Source organism: Drosophila pseudoobscura, chromosome 4 (genome assembly GCF_009870125.1).
Source record: "Drosophila pseudoobscura strain MV-25-SWS-2005 chromosome 4, UCI_Dpse_MV25, whole genome shotgun sequence".
NCBI classification, from domain to species: domain Eukaryota; kingdom Metazoa; phylum Arthropoda; class Insecta; order Diptera; family Drosophilidae; genus Drosophila; species Drosophila pseudoobscura.
This window is the reverse complement of record NC_046681.1, coordinates 29,314,816-29,337,207: the sequence shown is the minus strand read 5'-3', so window position 1 is coordinate 29,337,207 and position 22,392 is coordinate 29,314,816. Positions and strand designations below refer to the sequence as shown.

The window sequence follows — 22,392 nt, the reverse complement described above, 5'->3', positions numbered from 1 at the left end:
AATTTAACAGATACATTTCGTGCCCAACAGCTGTACTTCTTCTGTTTTGTTGTCAAAACAAACTAAATTGTGCCAAATAATCATCAATACTACATGTTTTGCAATTCTGAAGAGCCAAACAAGTTGGTTTGTTTTATATTCAATGCGTTCCAGTGCGCAATTGCGAGTCCTGTTGTCTGTTTATTTAAGATTCATTTACTTGCAGGAAAATGGAGAAAATATGCAGAGTTTGCGTGGGTACGTCTGCAGCATTCACAAACATTTTCGACAAGCCACAAAACTGGGATACTTGCATTGCTGACATGATAGCGGAGTTCACCGGCTACGAGGTTAGCCGAGGCGATTTACTGCCAGAAAACATATGTCCGCCCTGCCTTGAGGATGCAGTGAGTGCATTCAATCTAAAGACCATCTGTGTGCAGAGCCACAGACTCTACTTCCAAGAAAGGGAGACGGGTATGGAAGAGGTCCTCTGTGATAATCGTGACGACGAGAACTGTGATGAAAAAGTCAAAAAAGATGATAAGGACGTCGATGCTTTATTTAGATGCCCCCATTGTTCAAAGCGGTATACGCATAGAAGCAACTTATATAGACACATCAAATTTCATACGGGTGAACGACCCTACAAATGCCCCGACTGCTCAAAGTCATTTATACAAAAAAGCGAACTCGAAGTACACATCCGTATTCACACGGGTGAGCGACCGTTTGAGTGCACGCATTGCTCGAAGACGTTTAAGCAGAACTCCCATCTTCAAATACACATCCGTACCCACACAAGAGATCGGCCCCATCAATGCTCCGAATGTCCGAAGTCATTTCAAGAACTGTCTCATCTAAAAGTACACAGCCGCACACACACCGGAGAGCGACCGTATACATGTTCTCATTGCCCAAAGTCGTTTTCCCATGCCGGAACACTTCGGGATCATATCTTGTTGCATACCGGTGAACGACCATACCAATGTTCAGACTGCTCTATGTCGTTTGCACAAAAATCAGAGCTGCAAGTGCACATACGCTCTCATACGGGAGAGCGACCGTTTAAGTGCTCTCAATGCCCCAAGTCCTTTGCCCGAGCCGCTTGCCTACGGGCTCATATCCGTTTGCATACTGGCGAACGACCCTACCAGTGTTCCCACTGCCCGAAGTCCTTTATACAAAAATCCAATCTTGATACACACTTACGTACTCACACGGTGGACCGATCCGACCACCAATGCTCCTACTGCTCAAAGTCCTTTATGAAAAGTTCCGATCTCCAAGCACATATCTGTATTCACACTGGAGAGCATCCTTACAAGTGCTCGTTCTGCTCAAAGGCCTTTATTCACAACTCATCTCTGAAAAGACATACCCTTTCTCACACGGGACAAGAGCTTTCAAGTCTACCCGATGCATAAATTCCCTTCTATCGAACTCACATCCATAGGCTCCATGAAGAATGGCACGAGTTCTTCCACTGCAGATCGAGATCTTGAAACTTTCCGGAATAACTAAAAACGAGCGAAATAGTCTCAGAAAAAGAACACCTTTAGGCGTACATTCGAATACGAGTGAATGGTTGCAACTATTAAAGGGATCCACACAAATCACAGACGCAACGACCCAAATATTTAAGTTTTCCAGGTGCTGCTTAATCGTTCGCCCACTCAAAAAAGCTAGTACATTTGTATATTGTGTACAGTTTTATTGAGTACTAGGGGGCAAGCACAGCACCCTCGCTTTGCTCGTGCGCCAATCCCCGTCAAAAATTGTATATAATAGAGAGATATGTATATTTAATAAAAATATGCCACAACATTTTGCAATTTAACAATGTATTCTTGAACTGTATTGCTGAAAAGTTATATGAAAAGTTCAGGTTAGTCTAAAGAATATTAAAATCTCTTTCAGGAACATCCATACTATATTTTTACAGTACTAACACACCCTGTTACCATGTGCTGCGCGCCTTACAGCACATTATGTTATTAGCTCTAATCACAACAAAACAACTCGCAAGTAATAATATGTGGCTCTTGATTAAATAAATAATATTTCATTTGATTCACCAGTAGATGTATATTATTGTATTCCGATTGTGAAGATTCATTCAATTACAGGGCCATGGAGGAGATATGCAGAGTTTGCAATACAAAGTCCGGAGCTTTCACAAACATTTTTAATGATAGACCCACATTGGAAACTTGCATTGCTGACATGATAGAGCAGTGTACCGGGTACGAGGTTAGGCCAGGCGATTTACTACCAGAAAATATATGTCCGGCCTGCCTCGAGGATGCAGTGAGTGCATTCAATCTTAAGAGCACCTGTGAGCAGAGCCATAAACTCCAGTTCCAAGCGATGGGCGTGAGGACAGTAAAGTATAATCTGACTGACAAGGATTGGTCAGGTAGTCGAAGTGACAAATCAAACAATATGGAAACTGATGCAGAATGTTCACAAGATACTGGAGCTAAGACGAATTATATCGAACGACCCTACAAATGCTTCCACTGTTCTCAATCCTTTCAACATAAGTCCCATCTTAGTGAACACATCCGCACTCACACTGGTGAGCTACCGTATAGATGTTCTTACTGCTCAAAGTCCTTTACAATAAAATCCAAACTTGAAAGACACACCCGAACGCACACGGGCGAACGACCCTACCAATGCTCTCACTGCGCGAAGGCTTTTTCGCACGATGGAACTCTCCGGATACACATCCGTACACATACGGGTGAACGACCATACCTATGTCCCCACTGCCCGATGTCCTTCACCCAAAATTCGGAACTCAAAGTACACATCCGCACTCACACGGGGGAGCGACCTTATAATTGTTCCCAGTGCTCCATGTCATACAAGCAACTCGCCCATCTTCAAATACACACACGGTCCCACACAGGTGAACGACCTTACCAATGCTCACACTGCTCAAAGGCATTTAAACAAAATATCGAACTCAAAGTACACATCCGCACTCACACGGGGGAGCGACCATATACCTGTACTCACTGTTCGAAATCATTCGCCCATAACGTATCTCTAAAACGACACATACGCGCTCACACGCAGAAAAATTGTTAAAGTTTAAAAAGTTTGCTTTAAGATTAATTTTACAGAATATTAAACGTATCAAACGTCAATTGACAAGCGTTTCCAGACTCGTTGGACCGTTCCAAGGGTCTTCAGGAATAGTTTATCATACGCATTAACGAAAGTTCAGTCATGTGCTGGCCTGCACTGCCAGATATCTGGAGGCCTCATTGAATGGAATATAGAATAACATGAATTGACAAACGATAATAGATACGTAAGACTTTATCCATTTACATCCCAACGCTATCTGCGCTGATCCGCAGCAAGTTGGTCAGCGCATAACCCGGTATGTAAGTTACTGATAAATATGTGCACATACCATTGCCATGTCCTATTGAGATACGTTGCGTGTTAAAAGCAGAACCTAAATGAAAATAAAGAAAGGAGTCAATCGTATAAATTGTATAAATACCAGCTTGAGAATGTATTTATTTTCAGAAAACAGTATTCCATGCCCGCACCTGTTGCATAGGTACTAAACCCAGGCGTTGCTCTTGTGTATGATCCCAAATAATTCCTCCCATGGGTCCTTCGAAGCATTGCAGATTTGCAATTTAGTTTGTGTTTTATCTTGTTCTGTCCTCTTGCAGTATCATATAACACAGAATTTAAATGAATATAATTTCTGCAAAACGTTGCAGTTAACATAAAATATTTCGATAACACGTCGATACCTCTCGCGCCTAACAGCACTTTTTGTGGCTTTTCGCATAACATAAATTTGTCGTGCTACAATTCGCGTCTAACAGCACTAATTACTAGTTTTGTGGTCAAAACAACATATTAGTGCCAAGGAAACATCCAAACTACATTTTTGCAATTAATAAAAGCAGAGTTTGCATGGCAAACTCCGGACCATTCACAAATATTTTTGATGAAAGACCAACATTGGGTACTTGTATTGCTGACATGATAGCACATATGTCAGCCCTGCATTGAGGATCTAATCTAAAGACCATCTGAGAGCAGAGCCATAAACTTTATTTAACACTGATGGAAAAGGATAGAGAAGAAAACATCTGTGATAAAAGTGAGCAAACGAACTAGTTCGAAACCGATGAAGAAAATAATACGGATATTATGGACAGACCCTACAAATGTTCTAACTGTATAATAGTGTGGTGCTCCTGCTGCTGATCTTGCACTCGTAGATATTTGCTCGCCTTCTTGATGCGCTTTAGAATGGAATTCATGGTTGGCAATACCGAAATTGGCATACGATAAAAGATACGTGGTTATCTATCCACTTGCAACCCAATTTTATAAACAATAGCAGTTGTGGTTCTTCTCTTTCTCTTTATGTTTTTTTTTCGTCTATCATGACAAATGCTAGAAAAATGAGTACTGGGTATAAAAGAAGACCTCGTTTATTATTTACACAGTTAGCATTAAGAAACAAAAGATATAGGTCTCAATTTTTTCCCCCCCACGAAAAGAACGACCGGACCTTTTCAAACGTTTCTGGCATTTTCTTAGCCAGTGACCAATGACCAAAGGCAGTTTCGAGCTCTGTCTGTCTGTTCTGGTGTCCAAATGAGTTACACACCAGTTACCATAAGAGCAAGAAAAATAATGCGGGAATGAATGCCACATCGAAACATTTTGACATACCATTACTTTCCATGTATGACTACCGGTATCCTAATAGAATGTATTGATTCCAAGTGTACTTAAATTCTCCAGTTACTAACAAAAACTGACCAGTTTTTTTCCGCGTTCTTACAGCAAGTCTTCAATTCAAATTATTACTATAACCTAGATAAAAACTATTTCACAACTAAAATAATTTAATTCTATACGCCCTCTGATGCCTTTCGCGCCTTGCGTGCTAATTTTTGCGCTTTACAGCTCGATTTCGTATGTATTCAGCTCCATGCTAAATACGAACCAAAATCGAATCGTACATATTATATTCATATGTACAACCCTATACCTACCCTCAGCTAAAGTTGGACAAGGAAGAAAAGCCAATAAAAAGTACATATATATATTTATGTACTCGGAAAAGCACAGAAGTTAATTGGCGCAATTGTGCGTTTCTGTACTCCGTTTAATTTTTTTGCAGGACAATGGAGAAAATATGCAGAGTTTGCATGCGAAATTCTGGACCATTCGCAAGTATTTTGGATGAGACACAAAAATCGGAGTGCGCAGGATACGTGGTTAGGCAAGGCGATTCACTAACAGAAAATATATGTTCGCCTTGCCTAGAGGCTACAGTGAATGCATTCAATCTTAAGGAAACTTGTGAGCAGAGCCATGAACGCAGTTTTCCAGTGGTGCAGGAGAATAAAGAAGACTTTTCCGATAGTCAGGAAGATGAGGACTGGGAACCGTCAGATAGTGAAAGTGACCAGAGTGAAAAACATTTTCAAACCGATCAAGATGGTAGCGATAACACTGATAAAAGTGATAACGCTGATAAAATTGATAGCACTGATAATACGGATCAAATTGATAACACTGATAAAATTGATAGACCACATAAATGTTCTCACTGCTCGAAGTCATTTAAAGACGCATCCTATCTCAAAGTTCACATGCGAACTCACACGGGCGAGCGACCGTATAAGTGTTCTCATTGCTCGAAGTCTTTCTCTCACTCCGGAACTCTTCGGCTTCACATCCGTACGCACACGGGAGAACAACCCTACAAATGCATATTCTGCTCAAAGAAATTTCGACTCAAATCCAATCTTCAAACTCACACCCGTATGCACACAGGGGATCGACCCTTCAAATGTTCCCACTGCTCGAAGTCTTTTGCACAAAAATATAATCTTGATAGACACACCCGTACACACACGGGTGATCGACCCTTCAAATGTTCCCAATGCCCGATGTCATTTACACAAAAATTCGAACTCAAGATACACATCCGTAGTCATACGGGAGAACGACCTTATAAGTGTTCCCACTGCCCTAAGTCCTTTGCCCGATCCGATTGCCTCCGAATTCATTTGCGCTTGCACAAGGATGAACGAACCTACAAATGTAGTTACTGCTCGGAGTCATTTCAAGAAAAATCCGACCTCCAAAGACACAGCCATACTCACAGCTGGGAACGGCCGTATAAATGTTCTTCCTGCTCAAAAACTTTCGTACATAAGTCTAAACTTGATAGACACACCCTTTCTCACACAGGTGAACGACCCTACCAATGCACTCAGTGTTCGAAATCATTTCCAGACAAATCTAACCTAGAGATACACAACCGCACTCACACGGGCGAGCGACCGTACAAGTGTACCCACTGCTCCAAGTCTTTTCCTCACGCTGGAACTCTCCGCAATCACATCCGTACGCACACTGGGGAACGACCCTACAAATGCCCTGAGTGCTCGATGTCATTCACACGGAATTCCGAACTTAAACAACACAGTCGAACTCACACGGGGGAGCGACCGTACGAGTGTTCTTACTGTCCGATGTCGTTTAAACAACTCGCCCATCTTCAAATACACACCCACACCCACACAGGTGAGCGGCCCTTTAAATGCTCTCGTTGCCCGAAGTCGTTTCCAGAAAAATCCACTCTCAATGTGCACATCCGGACTCACACAGGGGAACGACCGTACAAGTGTACCCGCTGCTCTAGTTCTTATGCTCACGCCACTTCTCTTCGAGATCATATACTTTGGCACACGGATGAACGACCATTCGAATGCCCTGAATGTCCAATGGCTTTTATACAAAAATACAAACTTGATAGACACATCCTTACTCACACAGGAGAACGACCCTTCCAGTGCTCTCACTGTTTGAAGTCATTTAATCAAAATTCCCATCTCAAAATACACTTCCGAACTCATAGAGAATATTCACCCTAAGTCTACTTTAAATAACTAATTTAAATACAAAACCCAAACCTACCAAAGACATACACTAACTCTCACAACCAATGACTTGTGTCCCATTCCGGTACTATCTGGTATCTCACAATCTCGTAAGCACCCTGAGGATTGCTTGCATGCGAAGCTAGGAAAAACAGATAAGCTCTGATTGCTCCAGACAAAGGACACCTTTCGGCCCACTAGTTAAGTCTGTGAATGTGTCCTTTGCCTCAAGCAGGTTATAGATCTGCATGCAAATAAATTCCTATGAAATCCTTTTTTTTTGTCTTTGACAAATCAAAATTAAAATGAAATTTAAAATTGTTCACCAACTTAAAAAGAAAATAATTAATAATCATTTGTTTATTTCTTCATGGATTCGCAAAGGGTATTTAAATTAAGAATATGGGATATATAAAATTTACTTGGATAAATTCAATTGGATCTATTTATTAAGATTTTAAATTATAAAATAAAAACTTTATTATGACATTTAATTTCTTTTTTAAAAAAGGAGACTTCTGATATTTGGCACGTATGGTTCTGCTCATTTATCTCTTGAGAGGTGAGAAAATCGAACATAATGAATATTTTACAATTGGAATTTGTGATTGTTTTTTATAATATTTTATTGGAATTAACATTTTAAGCCGACCTCTGATCTACATACATACATAATTTATTTAAGTCATAGAAGTCATGCTTAGCCGTGCAGTGTTGTTACACTGCAACAACAAACAGTAACACAAAACGGCAAAGGAAATAGTCGATTGGGATTAGTCGTCATCGTTTTGACGAATAATTACGGTCCAGGGTTGGAGCAGTAGGAGCAATAGGATCTTCCATTCTCAACGTTCTTACGGATGTGATCTCGAAGAGTGACGGAATGGCACAGTTGTCGTTGCTTTTGTGAGTTAGTATGTGTCTTTGGTAGCTACTGTTTCTGTATCTAAAAGTCTTTGAGCAGTGGATGCACTTGTAAGGACGCTCCCCTGTGTGAGAACGGAGGTGTACCTGGAGATTCGACTTTTCCTGAAATGACTTCGAGCACTGAGTGCATTGGTAGGGTCGTTCCCCTGTGTGAGTAAAAGCTTTGATTTTTGTTTAAAAGACTTTGAGCAGTAAGAGCATCTATGCGGCCGTTCGCCAGTGTGAATACGGCTGTGTTCTCGGAGATGAAATTTTTGTTGAAATGACTGCGAGCAGTGAGAGCATTTGTATGGTCGTTTATCCGTGTGCAACCGGAGGATATGAATCCGTAGACTATCGGAACGGGAAAATGACTTAGAGCAGTGAGGACACATATGCGGCAGTTCCATGGCGTGCGTACAGTTGTGTACATGGAGATGGGATTTTTGTGGAAATGACTTCGAACAGTGGGAGCACTGGTAGGGTCGATCACCTGTGTGAGTACGAGTGTGTTTTTCAAGATTGCATTTTTGTATGAAGGACTTTGAGCAATGAGGGCACTGGTATGAACGATCATTAGTGTGTGAACGAGTGTGTCTGTCAAGATTGTATTTCTGTGCAAACGACATCGAGCAGTAGGAACATTGGTAGGGTCGATCACCTGTGTGCGTACGGGTGTGTGATTGAAGATGGGCTTTTTGGTGAAAGGATTTTGTGCAGTCGGAGCATTTGAAGGGTCGTACAAATTGATCAATGTTATTGCTATCATTTTGATTCATCTCTTCATCGTTTTCAAAATGTTTCGACTGCTCACTTTCAATATCTGACGGTTCCCAATCCTCATCTTCTAGAGTATCGGCAAATTCTTCTATATCCTCCACCATCACTGGGAAATAGAGTTTATGACTGTGCTCACAGGTTTTCTTAAGGGTGAATGCACTCACTGCATCCTCGAGGCAGGTCGGACATATGTTTTCTGATAGTAAATCGCCTCGCCTAACCACGTACCCGGTGCACTGTGCTATCATGTCAGCACTACAAGTATCCAATGTTGGTCTTTCATCAAAAATATTTGTGAATGGTCCGGAGTTTGTCATGCAAACTCTGCATATTTCCTGCATTGTCCTGCAAGTAAATGAATATTAATGAACGGAATACAACAATATTTACATAAATATGTAAATGAGAAATAAGCGTAATCAAACCCTCAAGCAGCCAATTGGTGTTAATTTTTTCCTCCACTTGAATTGTTTTAGTTTTGAGAAATGGAGAAGAGGAGAAGAAATGAGCTGTTAAGCGCAAGCTCATCTATTCGAATGAATTTACATACATATGTATGTTGTGTTATCGAATGTACGCACACAGGAGAATGACCCTACCAATGTTTCCACTGATCCACGGTTTTTTCGCACGATTGGGCTTAGGCTTGGGCTGATATGGATTGATATGCAGCAGCATAGCCGGACTTCTTACCCAAAAAAGCAGGTGGCTGGTTATGGGCAAGCACACGGTGTCCAGCCTCTACGCCAGCCAGCGAGAGTTCTGCTCCTGTTCTGTACAATTATGCAAACGATATTCGCTACAACTAATTCTAGTGTATATTTGGAGGCCTCATTGAATGGAATATAGAATAACATGAATTGACAAACGATAATAGATACATACGTAAGACTTTATCCATTTACATCCCAAAGCTATCTGCGCTGATCCGCAGCAAGTTGGTCAGCGCATAACCAGGTATGTAAGTTACTGATAAATATGCGCACATACCATTGCCATGTCCTATTGAGATACGTTGCGTGTTAAAAGCAGAACCTAAATGACAATAAAAAAAGGAGTGAACGATATCTATATTTGTATAAATACCAGCTTGAGAATGTACATATGTATTTATATTTTCGGAAAATTCACTAACAGTATTCCATGCCCGCACCTGTTGCATAGGTACTAAGCCCAGGCGTTGCTCTTGTGTATGATCCCAAATCATTCCTCCCATGGGTCCTTCGAAGCATTGCAGATTTGCAATTTAGTTTGTGTTTTATCTTGTTCTGTCCTCTTCCAGTATCATATAACACAAAATTTAAATGCATATAATTTCTACTAAACATTGCAGTTAACATAAACTATTTCGATACCTTTAGCGCCAAGCAGCACTTTTTGTGGCTTTTCGCATAACATAAATTTGTCGTGCTACAATTCGCGTCTAACAGCTCTAATTATTATGTTTTGTGGTCAAAACAAACTAATTCGTGCCAAGGAAACATCCATACTACATTTTTGCAATTAATAAAAGCCGCACAGTGGGTTCGTTTTTTTGTTCAATATTCGATGCATTCGTGCATGCAATGGCGCGTCCTGTATTATTTATATATAATAGTCATTTACTTGCAGGACTATGGAGGAAATATGCAGAGTTTGCAGGGCAAACTCCGGACCATTCACAAATATTTTTGATGAGACACACACATGGGACACTTGCATTGCTGACATGATATCACAGTGCACTGGGTACGCGGTTAGCCGAGGCGATTTACTACCAGAAAACATATGTCCGCCTTGCCTTGAGGACGCTGGAAATGCATTCAATCTTATAAAAACATGTGAGCAGAGCCATACACTCTATTTAACACTGATGGAAGACGATAGAGAAGAAGACCATTTGGAAGGCGGGGATTGGGAACCCTCAGACATTGAAAATGAGCAATCGAACCAATTAGAAACCGATGAAGAGATACACCAAGTTAACAACAATAAGACGGATATTGTGGACAGACCCTACAAATGTTCCAGCTGCTCAAAATCATTTCGGCTAAAATGCAACCTTCAAACACACACGCGTACTCACTCAGGAGAAAAATCTTTTCTGTCTTTTACAGAAAAATCGAATCTTAAAAGACACACCCGTACGCACATGGGGAATCCACCTTATAAGTGCTCCCAGTGCTCCATATCATTTATAAAACTCGCCCATCTTCAAATACACACACGTTCCCACACAGATGAACGACCTTACCAGTGCTCTCACTGCCCGATGTCATTTACACAAAATATCAAACTCAAAGAGCACATCCTTACACACACTGGTGAGCAACCGTATAAGTGTTCTCTTTGCTCTATGTCCTTTGCCCAAAACGAAAGTCTTAGAGTTCATATCCGTTTGCATAAGAATCAACGACCTTACCAATGTCCTCACTGCTCCAAGTCATTTTCCGTGAAAGGAACTCTACAGATTCACATCCGTACGCACACAGATGATCGACCCTACAAATGCTCCGAATGCTCAAAGTCATTTCGACTAAAATACACTCTTCAAACGCACACCCGTACGCACACAGGAGAACGACCCTACCATTGTTCCCACTGTTCGATGTCTTTTATACAAAAATCATGCCTTGATAGACACACCCGTACGCACACAGATAAACGAAGCTACGAATGCTGCCAATGTTTAAAGTCCTTCAAAGAAAAATCCAGTCATGTCCAGTCAATTAGACCCCACCAGTGCTCTCACTGCTTTCAGTCGCTTACAAAAAATTCCGAGCTCAACGAACACACCTGTATTCACACTGTGGAGCTGCCGCACAAGTGTACACACTGCTCCAAGTCATTTGCTCGATCCGATAGTCTCCGGATTCATATCCGATCGCACACGGGTGAACGACCTTACCAATGTCCTCACTGCTACAAATCGTTTAGCAAGGAAGAACCTCTACATATTCACATTTGTACACACACGGGTGAACGACCATACAAATGCTCTCACTGCTCGCAGTCATTTCAACAAAAATCTCATCTCCGAGAACACACCCGGATTCACACTGGCGAACGACCGTTCAGGTGTTCTTACTGCTCAAAGTCTTTTAAACAAAAATCAAAGCTTGATAGACACACTCTTACTCACACAGGGGAACGACCCTACCAATGCACTCAGTGCTCGAAGTCATTTCAGGAAAAGTCGAATCTCCAGGTACACCTCCGTTCTCACACAGGGGAGCGTCCTTACAAGTGCATCCACTGCTCAAAGACTTTTAGATACAGAAACAGTAGCTACCAAAGACACATACTTACTCACACAAGCAACGACAACTGTGCCATTCCATCACTCTTCGCGATCACAGCCGTAAGAACGCTGAGAGAGGATGATACGATCGCTCCTACTGCAGAACAAGATCTTTAAGCGCTATCTATGAATTTTATATGTTCAATTATGTTATTCCCCTTAACTGTAACTTTTTTTTCATATTTTACGTATTTTTTACATATGTACATATCTCTTTTGATGAGATTACTGACAAAATTTATCAAACATTTTATACTTGATGTTAAATGTGTGGCCTTTATAAACAGTTTTAAATGTAAACTCTAATAAAACATTACAATTATCATACATTTAAGAAGACATCTCAATTTTATGAAATTCTTGCACTCTAAAATAAGCTTTTTGAAAACCATTTATTTATATAGCCTAGCAGACGTTGATTACTAACTGCACTTGGCGAAAATACCCCAACTGCGCATTCGTCGGGAAAATAAAAAATTAGTTATAAGCTATTTATTTATCTACAAATGTGTAGAATGCGATTAATCCTACATCAAAATTTAATGGCTGTAGCCAGCCTAGCTCTCTTATATTGAAGTTAGTTTAAAAACCTTCGACAAAAGTCATAAACTGTATTTCACACTAATGGAAGAAGATGATGAAGAAAAGATATGTGATAATCTAAAAAAGACGAGGATTGGGAACAGTCAGATAGTGAAAGTGTGAAATCGAACCAATTGATGATAAATGATAATACGGATAATAAAGAACTACCCTACAAATATTCCTTCTGCTCGAAATCGTGTCCACACAAATACTCGCACACTGGAGAACGACCCAGATGATTGATTCTGGGCTTGCACACGGTGGCCAGCTTCTGTTTCAGAATGTATGAGTGCTACTCCTGTTCTGTACAATCACGCAAAATAAATTTTGCAAACGATTATAGATAGCCCGGTGTGCAAGTTAGAGAGAAATATGCGTACATAAGACCAATGCCATGTAATATTGTGGTAAGTTTCCTAAGAGTAGCTGATGAGACTCAAAACCTAAATGACACTGGAGAAAGGAACCAATCCAAGTGTCTAACATGTTGGCCAATGATAAACTCCGATGAAAAGATTGCAGAAGCAATCAACGGTACCTATATATTGTATTGCTGGAAAAGGACGTAAGATTGTATTTTGAGAATAGAATGTATTTATATTATCAGCAAATCCACTTACAGTATTCCATGCCGGCACCTGTTGCAGAGGTACTAAATCCAGACGCTGTTCTTGTGCATAATCGCTAATCTTTCCCATGGGTCCTTCGATGCACAGCAGATATGCAATTTAATTTGTGTTTTATCTTGTTCTATCTTCTTGCAGACATCACATAACACAAAATTTAAATGAATATAATTTCTGCAAAACATTGCGGCTGACATAAAATATTTCGATAACACAGGGACACCTCTCGCGCCTAGCAGCACTTTTTGTGGCTTTTCGCATAACATAAATTGGTCGTGCTACATTTCGCGTCTAACAGCTCTATTCAGATAGAACCAATTTAAAACCTTCAAGTTGATAGAATGTCGATCAACAGTTTAAATGTATTCTTTGTCTCTGTCTAAGTCAGGGCTTAGATATATATATATATATATACTGTATGGTTAGTGGTCAGGGCTAAAAAGACACATCGAATTTCACACTGGAGACTGCTCCAACTGCTATCGATATCGATTGTTCATGACAATATCGATAATTTATTTAGTTTGATTTAATCATGGAAAGCCAGAAAAATGATTCATTAAAAATACTCAGAAATCGGTTTTAGTTGAACAGGATATTCGTGCCAAGCGCTAGCCTATTTGCCATTTTGCTCATCTGTCGTGTTCGGTGGTGGCTCGGCGTGGGCCTTGGACTGATATTTGTATTCCGAGTGGGACCCCTGGGGGCCCGTGGACGAGGCCTGCATAGCATTATAGCCGGATTTTGCTCCCAAATGATGTAGGTGGCTGGTTGTGGGCCTGTACACGGTGGCCAGCTCCTGGGCCAGCATGTACTGTTCCTGTTCTGGATAGTCGTGTTCGCAGTGATGTTCGCCACAGATCTTGCACTCGTAGATATTTGGTCGTAGCGTGTTCTTGATGCGCTATAGAGGAGAATACGTACATTGCTATTGACGGATGCTAACAAATAGACAAGACAAATCTATCCACTTACATCCCAAAAGCTGTCACCGCCGGTCCGCAGGAAGTTGATTAGCGCATACCCTGGTATGCAGATCAGTGAAAAAGATGCGAACATCCATCCAATGCCATACGCCCAGTCTGGATAAGTATATCTCCCATTATGATACGTTGGCTCACGGTAGTTGATGAGACTCAGAACCCAAATGGCCTACAAAAAGAGAGAAGGCGACATGATATATTGTTCATCAAGTTTCTACTACACCCGGATCACATACAAAGAGCAGGCAGGGTCCCAGCACAAGCCAACAGGATCTGAGATAGAATGATGGAGCCTTTCCGGTCATCTGCTTAACATTCTTCGACAATCGTCCGGTGCCGTAGAACCAGGCTATGGCGATCATTTGGCAGAAGGCTAGAAACATAATCGTCACCGAGGCAGCATAGTGGTCCATCAGCTGGAAGTAGTAGATCCCACCCTGTATGATGTTCGGCATACCGAAGAGGCACGAGATAACGCAGACAAAAAGCACAACTATCTCGTGGTAGCCCAGGTGCCTTTTAATCCAGCGCGGAAAGCCATCCTGTATAGACGTGACCACCACCTCGACAATGGCAAACTGAGAGTTCAGGCCCAGGCAGAGCAGCATGAAGAAGAACATGACCGCCCACAGCTGAGCGTACGGCATTTTGGCCATGGCCTGTGGATACACCACAAATATCATGCCCGGCCCATCGCCAATGACGTCTCGCACATTGGTGTTCTGCTCCAGTGCTAGGTTTCCCAGTGTGGAGAAGGCGAATATGCCAACCAGCAGGCTGGTTATCATGTTCACTGCACTCACCGCAATCGTGTCGCGGAGTATGTTGTTGTTGTACTTGTTGTAGCTGGCAAAGGAGATCATGGATCCGAAGGTAATGCCCAGCGAATTGAAGTTCTGGGAGGCGGCATTGATCCACACATTGGCGTTCTTCAGCTCCGACCACTTTGGTCGGAAGAAGAAGCGCAGACCCTCGGCCGCCCCGTCGAGCGTCACGGCTCGCACCATTAGTATGATGATGAGCACAAACGGAAAAGTGGCCGTAAAGTACCGCACCTTGGCCGAAGACTTGATCGACTTCCATGTGGCAAAGTAAACCATCAGCCAGGCACAAATAAGACAAGCGAAGAGCTCCCATCGCATCATTCCCGGATATTCCAGGCCACCGCTAATCTGTAGCACCTTATTTCTGCAGGAAGAGTTTTAGAAGAGTCTTAGTAGATTTGTTAATTGGGGCAACTTGGAATGCATTCATTACTCAAAGAACTCCTCTGAGGGGGTGCGTGATGTGTCCGGTGCACTGGCATTGATTTCCTTGCGTTGCGGCACCCAACAGTCCGGCGTATTCCATCTGAAATTTAAAGATTGTTATTCGCGATGGTGATGGTACATAATTGCATTGCTCTACTCGGCTTAACCAACCTGTTGTTGCAGTCAATCCAGGGCATCTCCGTTTTAAATGACGTAAAGAAGTAGTAAATTGAATAACCTATGATGACGCTATAGTATGTGGACATGAGAAACGAGACGACCACACTAGCGAGTCCAGCTCCTGAAATTTTTGGGATGGATTTTAATAACTGGTATGTGATTTGCTCATCATCAACAGATATTCTATATGTTTACATTGACAGAACGCATAGTAAAAGTAGGAACCAAGATATTTTTAATAAAGATAACTCAACTAAAACTCAGCCTGATTTTTGTTTCTCTGTATTTATGTTTCTTTTTCAAATGCATTTGGCCAAATCTTTTGCTTGGTATGTAATGTCGATTCAGTGAGCTAGGGCATAAATTCCCATATTCCTAATTCATCCAGCAGCAAATCCGACCGGTTTCATTTGGAACCACATGCTTAGAGTCTAGACTGACGATCATCTGCATAATGTGCATTTCGTTCTGTTTGCCACAGCGACAATTGGATGGACTCGAAACCATTCGCGAATCTTGGTTAAGTAGTTTTACACAAATTAATATTTATTATCTTAGGGCTGCGAGTGGGAGTGTCGGCAACCAACGCCGCTTGTTTGGAAAAATATTGACAATAATTAAGCGTTTTGTAAAGTTGTTTTTCAGATTTATGACCCTACTGACAACCTCAGCCTTGGGCCCGGTCCGAGTGTGGAGGCGTTAGAGACGGGAGCCGGGAGCTTACTTCCGCGCCTCAAATTTTCACGCCACTGCCACAACGACAACAATGAATCCGGCTAATTAGTTTCCGTCCGTACTCAAGTAGAGCACCCCACGGGGGAATTCAAAGCTAAAAAAACATCGCTCACACATCCATGAGCATGCGAGTACACATGCATATATGTATGTACATATATTTTTTGTTAATCTAACCGACCTTGGCAATGGATCTGGCCAAGGCAGCGACACTTTCTAGCTGGTCATGGTACGACGCGTAAGCCTCACCCCGCATCCGCGTTTTTCCATTGTTTTCCTGACTAATTCATTGCGGCGGAAGAATATTTGTGAAACCCGAAGCATTTTCACAAATGACGCAATGAATTTTATTTCAAATAAGCTTTTATTTCGAATTGGCTCTAAAAGTTACGAGAATTTAGTTAGCCCATTACCCATGAGATCTGGAGACTTCCCATCCCTCGTGTGATCTAATCGCTTTTCAATGCCTTATCTAAATATGATCAACATCGGAAAGATACGAATTTGTAAGTTTTCTACGTCGCTTCGTCGTAAACTTACCTTTGAACAAAGGACATAGTTGACCCAGGGCGCCGATGGGTCCACGGCCAGTGTACTGGCCCACAGACAGCTCCATAAATAGCAGCGGAATGCTGCATATGAACAATATTATGCAATAAGGCACTAGAAAAACACCTGGAAATATCAGTAGCAAAAACAAAAATTAGATACGGGTCTGTATGTAAATGTGCGCACAAATGTGACAGCAGCTAAGTAAATAAATTAAATTAATTATAAATATTTGACATCAACAATTGCAAATTGCATAAGGCCGTACGGGCTTACGAGTATCTCTCTCTCCCTACTTTTCCATCATTATCAAGAGATCTTGTGCTCATTATATACGTAAATGGGGCACCAGGTCCGACTCCGAGTCCGAATACGAGCCAGAGACCGAGTGACCGAAGTAAATGAAGATGGACGCGGGTATCCAAGTGACTCGCGTGATCATCCACCATGGATGGTGGGAGGGAGGGAGGAAAGTACGGGAAGACGTTGTCCAGATGATGACAGTGACCGCTTTATTTTAAATTTTAATTTATGGCTTTTAAACGCTGGAGCGGAAATGCCGCTTAAAGCGCAAAATTGTCAAATGCTTTTAGAGCAACTAAAAGTTCTTCTTGTCGCACGAAATCAAAGTAAATATGTATCTGCCTTATCGCATGAGCGGCTTTCTTGGAGCGCATTCTGGAGTTCTTATGCCGTATCCGAACAGATATTGATCCGATTTTGAATTCTAGGAAGTAATGTAAGATCTATTTAGACTCTACTTACCACCGCCGCTTTTGTAGCACATGTAGGGAAAGCGCCAGACGTTTCCCAGACCCACCGAGTATCCGATGCAGGCCAAGACAAACTGCATCTTGTTGGCCCAGTGCTGCTGGCGTGGCTTCAGCTGCACAGCGTCGTCGGACATATCCATGTAGCTGTCATCGTCATCGATGCCCAGAGGCCTGCAAAGAGGAGAAGAGCTATTGTAAGTGGAGCTCTTGTGGTGTCATAAGCCCAGCCAGGCGCATCCAATTGATGTCAACACTTAGTCCGTAGGCAGTGCACCCCTAACAGATTTCGCGAGCACCCAAACAGCGACCGCGATTAGTTGTTGCGTCAAATGGCTTAATTGCAGTAATCACATGCCCCATACCCCAATGGGGGCTGGCCCCGTGAGGTGCTGGTGTTGGGCCAGATGATGGGGCTGATGCGAGTGGGGGACAGAATGCTGAATGGGGTGTGATGTGGGAGACGATGCATCTCTGTTTCCCCTTTGTTATACATATATCGACTCTGTTATAAATAATTCTAGCCACCACAAATCAGACATTTAATCTGAATCTAAACAGGGTCCTTGTGTATATTAGGGATTGCTTTGTATTTCATTGTTCAGATCAGCCCACTTATCCATTTAATATTCGTTCATATTTAATCAGCGCTTATTCGCTAATGGCCTGAACTAATAAGGCTATGTAGATCAACACTTTTAGGCAGCAGACATGGCCTGATGCGATTCGATTCGATTGGGGCTTTACGTAATGATCCAGCGATCGATTCTTACACTTTGGCCACACGTTGGAAGCGGAAGGTGGATTGCTCCGAGTGTTTCGATGACTGGGCATCGTAGTCCTGACGGTAGGGCATTATAATGCGGTCTACTACGGGTCTGATCTCGGTATATAGCGTGGTATATGCGAGAGTAACTTTATGATATGTCCTTAGTTCACGTTATCCATGCGGCCATCACTGTTGGATTCACTCTACACACGCTCAAGCAAGGACAGGGCTACGGATAAGATTACGGAACTGGGAGAACTGCGTCGTCTGCGGGCTGACACGTTACTGACTACTGATCCGGGCGCTTGGCCGCCAGATTTCAGATTCCAGCAATCCAGCCAGCCGCCATGTATTGGAGCACAATGGGGCGTGGTAATTGCTCGAATCAATACAAATACCAATCTATTGATCTCGTTAAGGAATACTGCTTAAAAATAGCTGGTGGCTGCCTCCGACACGTTTCCAGCGCCCTAGAGGCGCTATCACATGTCCCCGACCAGAGATGCCACAATGGTGTTAAAATTCTCTGTTTGCCTGCTGTTTGAATGCTCCATGAGGCTATGCCAACATTTGCTTTTTATGCTGAGGTGCCAAACGCTGGCCAAATTTGCCACAAATGTTAGTTCGTTTTATCGGCTCCGCTTTGTAATGCTAATGGCCGTAGATAGGGCTGTATGTACTCGTTCGCAGCTGTCTACGTTTATGGATTTGCTCGATAACTTACGGCGGTGTCTGGGGATTGACCATGTCGAACAGCTCGTTGGCGGTGGTCGGCACTCGACGTATGACCAACTTCCGTCCGTCTGTGGATCCAATGCCAATGGAGGCAAGGGAGCGGACCGATGTCACATCCGAGTAGATCTGTTGGGCGGGCAAATCGTGAAATAGATAGGAACTGCCGCTCAGCGAGGCCTGCGGTTGCATATACAGCGGATTGGGGGCATGCAGCCCAGAAGTGGCAACCGCACTGCCACCCACAAGATTCCCACTGCTGTCGTTCAGGGCAGGCATATAACCTAAAGGTAATTTGTAGAATATATTTTAAATGATTTTATAAAGGAATAAGGTTATAATACATCTGCTTCAATTGAAATCATTAATAAATATTTTAAGGAGGATATCCATACCGAAAATATTCATTTTCTAACGAAAAATGTTCAGGACTTATAATGAATACCCTTCTCAAATTCTCTCCTTACCTGAAACAACTGAGCGCATGCTGCTGCTGTGGCTGCCGATCCGGCGCAGATCCATGCTGAGCGGCGACACGGCCACCGTATCCCCGGACATTGTCGTGGTGGTGGTGCAGGTCAGGGTCGCGGGCGTGGGCGAGATGGGAGCCGGGATCGCCGGATCGCAATCGTCAAGGGTGAAGGTCACCGTGGCAGTCGCTCCGGGTGTGGGTGTGGCCGGTATTATAATGTACTTATGGGCACGGGAGGAGGACGAGCGTATGAGACGCGCCTGTTCGTCGCCGCCGTCGCCACAACTCTCGGCACCACTGTCCGACAGCTGGCTGTGTCGAAGCGTGGAGCGCTTCGTCACTAGATTGAGGGCAGTGGGAGAGGAGGCTGTCTTCGCCAGTCCGCCAGAGTTTTCATTGCTGTCCGACATGCTGTTGGTTTTTTTTTGCTGAGATCTGGTCTGTGATCTCCTCCTGGTTGCTGGTTTGTTGCTGCGCAAATTCGAGCTGCTGGGGTTGCGTTTTGGGGCTGATCATAAAACCATGTTGGACTGCGGCATCTGCTGATGTTTGCACTGGCTTGCTGGTGTTTCTGCTTTCGTATCTACTCGTATCATTTTAATGCTCACAATCTGAGGCCGGGTCTTTTGCAGCGTTTGCGACTCTCTCAGCGGGATCTTGTCGGGGCTGTCTTTAAATCACATAGAAAAACCCTGAATATAACAATCTTGTTATTGCCGTTCTCTGTGGTATGTTAGGATTAGGCTTTCAAGTCATATTGAAATAAATCAGTAGCAAAGCAGAAATATACATGGCAGAAGACAGATCATACTCTTGCCGGTTTCTGTATCATCTTTATATGAAAAAACTTTCCTTACGAAAAACTATTTTGTGTGGCCTAAGAGCACCCTCAGACAAACAAAGCTTAAGTTTTTCGATAATCATGACATAACGAAAGTTTCTAAAGAATTCACTCGGACTCTCATGTACATTTTGTATGTACATTTTGTATATATGTATTTCTTCTTATTTTTTCATATAAATAAACAAGCTGAAGTTTTGTCCCATTTTTTTTTTAATTTTATCTCCGCCAGAGATAAAACTTCACACGAGCTCTTCACACAGCACTCACACAGACAGCTACTAACACTTGACTTGGCAGATACAAATTTGTATCTTATCGGTAGACTGTGCCCACTCGCTGAGCAGCACCTTATGTGGCAGAATTTCTTTGCCTGCTTTCATTTGTGATGGTTTAACCATATCAAGATAGTCTCTCCTGCCCGATTGCCGAATTCAAACAAATTGAAATAAAAGTTTCCATGGATTTAAATGAACGGACAGTACGCGTCATAAGCATGCGATGATCTTTTTGATCTGTTGTTTGCTCCACTGACTTTTCGGTATCCAAGGGTCACTGAATTCGAAGAGAATGGCAAAGCTATGCGTCAATTAATAATTACGCATCTTACACGACAATACTCGTACAAAATATGTATGTCCCGCATATCAAGTGTCTGACACGCCAAGGGGGTTTCATTGTAACAGCAATAGCAATAAGCTGGTCTGGCCTGTTCCCCAAGTTGTATGTAAATTTTGTCTGGCAGAGCGCGAGGCACGAATATAAAATGTTTGACTAAGCTTGGAATTTGAAATACTAAATAGATTGGTGTATGCAAGTGTTGGGTATAGGTGGGGTATTATTTTTACATAACTGTGTGCCTTAAGCCTCTTAAAAGATCACTTTTGAGACCATCTTTTGTCTTGGGATGACATTGCCAATTGTGGATATATCAGTATTTGGTTGGATCAATCAATCACTTTTGATCCGTGTAGAATATAATGACTTTCTTTGTGGGGTGTTCTCAGTGCGGCCAATATCATGAGAAAACCCCAATAGTGAGAAATGTTTTACTAATTGTTGTTTGTCTAACAATGGGACACAAATTGTCATCCAATACGCGACGTTCGATTATAAATCGTAAACTTTATATGGATCTTGTGCATCATAAAGCAAATGTTCTACGAGTTTTCACACTGTCGCTTGTTCGACCATACAAAAATTAGCACTCGGACTTGTTAATGAGAGCTATCGTGGCCCATCCGCCAACTATCAATCGATAGGGCAAGTATGCCATTATACAACTATTGTTTGTCCAGTTGTCGGGGCTCAAACAAACGGAGATTGAAGAACTTTTTATTGATGGTTTTGTTGGTCACAAAACAGTCACCGCAATCGAAAACACGACACACTAACCGAAATATAATCACACACATTAATTATGGTAATCAGAACGATTGCAATTGACAGTAATAATGGTAATTTCATTCATTTTGTTGCCAGCTCAAATACAATCAACTTTGCTGGGATTCACTTTTTCTGTAGTTTTATTTATTTTTTTTCCCCATTTGTTGCCTAATTTCCATCATAATACTCGTAATAACATAATCAACACACATTATATGGAATTGTATCAATTACCCGGCAACGACAGTCGCCCGGAATCAAGATATACCGGTACTTGATACTCAAGCGAGAGTCGGTGCGACTGCGATTTTATGAGTACATTGAAGCTTCAAAAGATACCAAACTTTCGACTAATTCGCGGCCCGGGGTATACGCGCTGAATTATGGATTTCCCTTCAGACAATGGCCCCACAAAACGTGCCACCACGCGCGCTGTCAAATGTCAACTGAATCCATCCACGCTCGTGAATATCGTTTACACTTTACGTGGACGGCGGCGGTGGCGGCACCACAATCACTACGATCCGCTCTCTCATTCTCTCGTGGGGAATGGTACTCTCCATATGGTGCTCGTGCTCTTCATGTGTGGGGGCTCTGGCTCTCCATTATCAAACAAAGATAC

General features: G+C 42.4%; 6 protein-coding genes and 1 long non-coding RNA gene across 27 annotated transcripts in view; 4 read left to right on the top strand and 3 right to left on the bottom strand.

Annotated features, from left to right (window-relative positions):
• The window catches only part of LOC117184131 (uncharacterized), a 74,708-nt gene extending 71,020 nt beyond the window's left edge, over positions 1 to 3,688 (bottom strand). The window contains exons 1-3 of one of the 3 annotated variants that reach the window (XR_004469346.1): positions 3,552 to 3,688; positions 3,410 to 3,454; positions 3,070 to 3,253 (exon numbers count right to left, since the gene is read on the bottom strand). This is a non-coding gene — a long non-coding RNA (uncharacterized lncRNA). Of the gene's footprint in view, positions 1 to 3,069; positions 3,254 to 3,409; positions 3,455 to 3,551 lie in introns of those variants that run through there. The other 2 variants (XR_004469347.1, XR_004469348.1) reach the window with 2 other exon arrangements.
• On the top strand, positions 17 to 1,600 carry LOC6903259 (zinc finger protein 501-like). 2 transcript variants are annotated; one of them, XM_015180984.2, is made up of 2 exons: positions 17 to 122; positions 206 to 1,600. In XM_015180984.2, exons 1-2 carry the CDS (start codon positions 94 to 96, stop codon positions 1,404 to 1,406), a joined length of 1,230 nt encoding a protein of 409 aa, XP_015036470.1. In that variant the 5' UTR covers positions 17 to 93; the 3' UTR covers positions 1,407 to 1,600. The 2 variants fall into 2 exon arrangements, with proteins under 2 accessions (XP_015036470.1, XP_015036471.1); XM_015180985.2 differs by having other exon boundaries at positions 21 to 126.
• On the top strand, positions 1,946 to 3,137 carry LOC6903258 (zinc finger protein 782-like). Of its 2 annotated transcripts, none has more exons than XM_002132921.3 (2): positions 1,946 to 2,007; positions 2,109 to 3,137. In XM_002132921.3, exon 2 carries the CDS (start codon positions 2,113 to 2,115, stop codon positions 3,076 to 3,078), a length of 966 nt encoding a protein of 321 aa, XP_002132957.3. In that variant the 5' UTR covers positions 1,946 to 2,007; positions 2,109 to 2,112; the 3' UTR covers positions 3,079 to 3,137. The 2 variants fall into 2 exon arrangements, with proteins under 2 accessions (XP_002132957.3, XP_033236331.1); XM_033380440.1 differs by having other exon boundaries at positions 1,967 to 2,007; positions 2,093 to 3,137.
• Positions 3,689 to 4,032: 344 nt separating the features above from the next.
• LOC6903257 (zinc finger protein 883-like) lies at positions 4,033 to 7,422 on the top strand. Of its 2 annotated transcripts, none has more exons than XM_015180983.2 (2): positions 4,033 to 4,120; positions 5,156 to 7,422. In XM_015180983.2, the coding sequence occupies exon 2, from the start codon at positions 5,160 to 5,162 to the stop codon at positions 6,918 to 6,920; it is 1,761 nt and encodes a 586-aa protein (XP_015036469.1). In that variant the 5' UTR covers positions 4,033 to 4,120; positions 5,156 to 5,159; the 3' UTR covers positions 6,921 to 7,422. The 2 variants fall into 2 exon arrangements, with proteins under 2 accessions (XP_015036469.1, XP_015036468.1); XM_015180982.2 differs by lacking the exon at positions 4,033 to 4,120 and adding an exon at positions 4,394 to 5,067.
• Positions 7,423 to 7,534: 112 nt separating this feature from the next.
• LOC117184128 (zinc finger protein 239-like) lies at positions 7,535 to 13,351 on the bottom strand. 8 transcript variants are annotated; one of them, XM_033380431.1, is made up of 3 exons: positions 9,699 to 9,966; positions 9,498 to 9,614; positions 7,535 to 8,957 (listed from the first exon to the last, which is right to left on the bottom strand). In XM_033380431.1, the coding sequence occupies exon 3, from the start codon at positions 8,951 to 8,953 to the stop codon at positions 7,838 to 7,840; it is 1,116 nt and encodes a 371-aa protein (XP_033236322.1). In that variant the 5' UTR covers positions 8,954 to 8,957; positions 9,498 to 9,614; positions 9,699 to 9,966; the 3' UTR covers positions 7,535 to 7,837. The 8 variants fall into 8 exon arrangements, with proteins under 8 accessions (XP_033236322.1, XP_033236323.1, XP_033236324.1 ...); XM_033380432.1 differs by having other exon boundaries at positions 9,498 to 9,647; positions 9,748 to 9,966; XM_033380433.1 differs by having other exon boundaries at positions 9,498 to 9,647; positions 9,766 to 9,966.
• On the top strand, positions 9,979 to 12,608 carry LOC117184127 (gastrula zinc finger protein XlCGF26.1-like). 3 transcript variants are annotated; one of them, XM_033380421.1, is made up of 2 exons: positions 9,979 to 10,136; positions 10,224 to 12,608. In XM_033380421.1, exon 2 carries the CDS (start codon positions 10,228 to 10,230, stop codon positions 12,007 to 12,009), a length of 1,782 nt encoding a protein of 593 aa, XP_033236312.1. In that variant the 5' UTR covers positions 9,979 to 10,136; positions 10,224 to 10,227; the 3' UTR covers positions 12,010 to 12,608. The 3 variants fall into 3 exon arrangements, with proteins under 3 accessions (XP_033236312.1, XP_033236313.1, XP_033236314.1); XM_033380422.1 differs by having other exon boundaries at positions 9,996 to 10,136; positions 10,210 to 12,608; XM_033380423.1 differs by having other exon boundaries at positions 9,997 to 10,132.
• Positions 13,352 to 13,580: 229 nt separating the features above from the next.
• Positions 13,581 to 22,224, bottom strand: ine (solute carrier family 6 member inebriated). Of its 7 annotated transcripts, none has more exons than XM_015180979.2 (10): positions 21,981 to 22,224; positions 19,539 to 20,235; positions 19,064 to 19,355; positions 17,566 to 17,744; positions 16,792 to 16,926; positions 15,508 to 15,637; positions 15,344 to 15,436; positions 14,323 to 15,274; positions 14,079 to 14,255; positions 13,581 to 14,007 (listed from the first exon to the last, which is right to left on the bottom strand). In XM_015180979.2, the coding sequence occupies exons 2-10, from the start codon at positions 19,951 to 19,953 to the stop codon at positions 13,720 to 13,722; spliced, it is 2,661 nt and encodes an 886-aa protein (XP_015036465.2). In that variant the 5' UTR covers positions 19,954 to 20,235; positions 21,981 to 22,224; the 3' UTR covers positions 13,581 to 13,719. The 7 variants fall into 7 exon arrangements, with proteins under 7 accessions (XP_015036465.2, XP_015036466.2, XP_033236311.1 ...); XM_015180980.2 differs by having other exon boundaries at positions 19,539 to 20,213; XM_033380420.1 differs by having other exon boundaries at positions 19,539 to 20,209.
• Between the last annotated feature and the right edge of the window lie 168 nt (positions 22,225 to 22,392).

What these genes read in the sequence shown, in the direction of transcription:
- LOC117184128 (XM_033380436.1), bottom strand. Translation starts at nt 8,953, where the DNA reads ATGCAGGAAATATGCAGAGTTTGCATGACAAACTCCGGACCATTCACA.
- LOC6903258 (XM_033380440.1), top strand. Translation starts at nt 1,971, where the DNA reads ATGTTATTAGCTCTAATCACAACAAAACAACTCGCAA. An exon ending in CACAACAAAACAACTCGCAA is followed by an intron (nt 2,008 to 2,092) that starts GTAATAATATGT and finishes CCGATTGTGAAG; the next exon opens with ATTCATTCAATTACAGGGCC.
- LOC6903257 (XM_015180982.2), top strand. Translation starts at nt 4,898, where the DNA reads ATGCCTTTCGCGCCTTGCGTGCTAATTTTTGCGCTTTACAGCTCGATT. An exon ending in GGAAGAAAAGCCAATAAAAA is followed by an intron (nt 5,068 to 5,155) that starts GTACATATATAT and finishes ATTTTTTTGCAG; the next exon opens with GACAATGGAGAAAATATGCA.
- LOC6903259 (XM_015180984.2), top strand. Translation starts at nt 94, where the DNA reads ATGTTTTGCAATTCTGAAGAGCCAAACAA. An exon ending in AATTCTGAAGAGCCAAACAA is followed by an intron (nt 123 to 205) that starts GTTGGTTTGTTT and finishes ATTTACTTGCAG; the next exon opens with GAAAATGGAGAAAATATGCA.
- ine (XM_015180979.2), bottom strand. Translation starts at nt 19,953, where the DNA reads ATGTCGGACAGCAATGAAAACTCTGGCGGACTGGCGAAGACAGCCTCC. An exon ending in CATGCGCTCAGTTGTTTCAG is followed by an intron (nt 19,356 to 19,538) that starts GTAAGGAGAGAA and finishes AATTACCTTTAG; the next exon opens with GTTATATGCCTGCCCTGAAC. An exon ending in GCGGTGACAGCTTTTGGGAT is followed by an intron (nt 14,008 to 14,078) that starts GTAAGTGGATAG and finishes TCTCCTCTATAG; the next exon opens with CGCATCAAGAACACGCTACG.
- LOC117184127 (XM_033380421.1), top strand. Translation starts at nt 10,228, where the DNA reads ATGGAGGAAATATGCAGAGTTTGCAGGGCAAACTCCGGACCATTCACA.